The sequence below is a fragment of the Cariama cristata genome, unplaced genomic scaffold (genome assembly GCF_000690535.1).
Source record: "Cariama cristata isolate BGI_N322 unplaced genomic scaffold, ASM69053v1 scaffold10363, whole genome shotgun sequence".
In the NCBI taxonomy this organism is placed as follows: Eukaryota; Metazoa; Chordata; class Aves; order Cariamiformes; family Cariamidae; genus Cariama; species Cariama cristata.
In genome coordinates, this window is record NW_009606676.1 from 95,256 (window position 1) to 97,381 (window position 2,126).

At 37.7% G+C, this 2,126-nt stretch overlaps 1 protein-coding gene across 1 annotated transcript in view; it reads right to left on the reverse strand.

Annotated features, from left to right (window-relative positions):
* SLC16A9 (solute carrier family 16, member 9) overlaps nt 1–1,361 on the reverse strand; it is a 12,947-nt gene extending 11,586 nt beyond the window's left edge. The window contains exon 1 of the mRNA XM_009696460.1: nt 1,166–1,361. Coding sequence (XP_009694762.1) covers nt 1,166–1,361 — 196 coding nt within the window. The remainder of the gene's footprint in view (nt 1–1,165) is intronic.
* Nucleotides 1,362–2,126: the final 765 nt, after the last annotated feature.

A 2,126-nucleotide genomic window follows, 5' to 3' on the forward strand; every position in this document is an offset into this window, starting at 1 on the left:
ATTCTCTCACTCGAGTTTATTTAGGTCTTGATCAGTTAATAAAAGGAGTTAATGCCCTTAAAACAGGAAAATAAAAAAGTACGATGGAAGAGCAGTTTATAGTCCTTTCCCCACATATACCCTGGGAATGAATATAGTCTTCTTGTGGTTAATGTGGTTAACCTGCCTTTGCCCATTTCTGTTCTGCCTAGTGATATAAAACCCTAACTGGAGTGTGACATCAGTATCTGGCCAGTTATGGTATCACACAAAGCAGTGGTCTTTATGCAGGTCTGTATCATTGTTTGAATGTCAGCTTCCTTTTAAGGAGAGATTTCCTCAGAATCCTGAGCTGCATTTTGTCCATTAAGCTACATAATTGCTTTTGCCCGTAGCAATTGCTCTGCTGACAGGCAATTTTTTCCAGATTCAGCAAAAAGATAATAGTTCCCATGGCAAATCTTTGAAAAGCGGAACTTAGTGATATTACCCAGTACAATACCCAACCTCAACATTAAAATAACAACAACAAAATGGACCTATGGACTTTCAAAGTGGGACTTTTATTTAGGGACTTCTACCTCCCTAAAACCCTGCCGTTACTCTCCAAGTGACAATGTCCTATCAACAAAAAGCTTCCAGTAAAGTTGTTTTATTAATGCCACTGTTATCAATAGCTTCTTAGGCTTCAAAGGGAGTTTTTTCTCAAACAAACAGTGGAAAAGAGCCTTCACTCACCCTAACTGGTGGGTTTACTTCTAGAGCTGAAAAATTAGTAACTGGTTTATTAATTGAGCACTGGAACCATTTCAGAATAACAGTTTGCTCTGATTTTAAAGATAGTAATGCAAATGTCAGCCTTAAAGCCTCATAAAAAAATATCCTATCAACAAAATTACCATTCAGTTTCCCAAAGCTTGGGCTTTCTACTTTATTTAAATACAATAATCTTGAATTTTCTAAAAGTAATATTTTTATTGTTCTTTAACCATTATATTGTTTTGGTTTATGTATAGTGGAACTATACATGTAATCTTATTACTCATCTTGACCTAAAACGAAAATGCAGCATGCTCATTCTGTCACTAGCAGCTGTCTTTAATATAATTCCAAAAGCACACAGAGATGAAAGTATCTATTAGAAAGAAACGTTTCAATTTAAGATAGATACTGCTTCTACACTTACTGGCAAGCAATCCGATTCCATTTGCTAGTGATCCAACCCAAGCAGTCTTGCCTTTCCCTTCTCCAAAGGTATCCAGCCATTCTAAATACAAGACTCCCACCGCCAGCGGTGATCCGTAACACAAGAACTGAGTAATGAAGGAAACGACAACAATCACCCAGCCCCAGCCACCATCTGGTGGTTTCTGAAATACCATCTTGTCAGATGAGTGCAGATGTACAGGCAGAACCTGTGTAAACAAAAAACCAAACAGAACAGAGCATTAGAAATGTGACTGACCTCGGTTTGCCAATACCAGTGAGCTGTACAGAGAAGTACACATTCACACAGAGGCTTATTTCAACCATCCTTGAAGAAATATATGCAATACAGCATACAGGCAATGAAAATTAGTTACCATTTGGTACTTCCACCTCTTCTACATAACACAGGAATAGTACACAAAGCATTAATAAGTCATACATACATCAGCACTGTATTAGAGAAAGGGGGAACGTTCAACTTTGAGTGTCAAATAGGCTTTGTGATGACCTCAGGCAATAATATCTGTCACAGTTCAACAACAGAACCACATGGCCACCCGCTGTTAAGACCTTGGATATCCTGAGTGAAGCACATAGGCTTGAAGGACAAGAAAAGTTACAAGTATAAAACAATTGCAATAAAGAATTTAGGATGTAAAAAAATCCACAAGTATAAAAATATTAGTTCAAGGTCAAAAAAAAAAATAAAAAAAAATCTCCACTTAGTTGTAAGCTCAGCACAGTACCTTCCAGTTTGGCAAGGTGTTTGCCACCAGATAGTGTACTCTGGGAGGGGCAGGCCAAGAGGAAGACTGACATTCTGGAAATAGTAACAGTTCAGTACTCTGCTCTGTCAACAAGGTGATGTGTAGATGAGTGATGCATCCAAAAATCATTTTGTACGTATCAGTAAGTGAAGTGAGTTCTAAAACTGCATA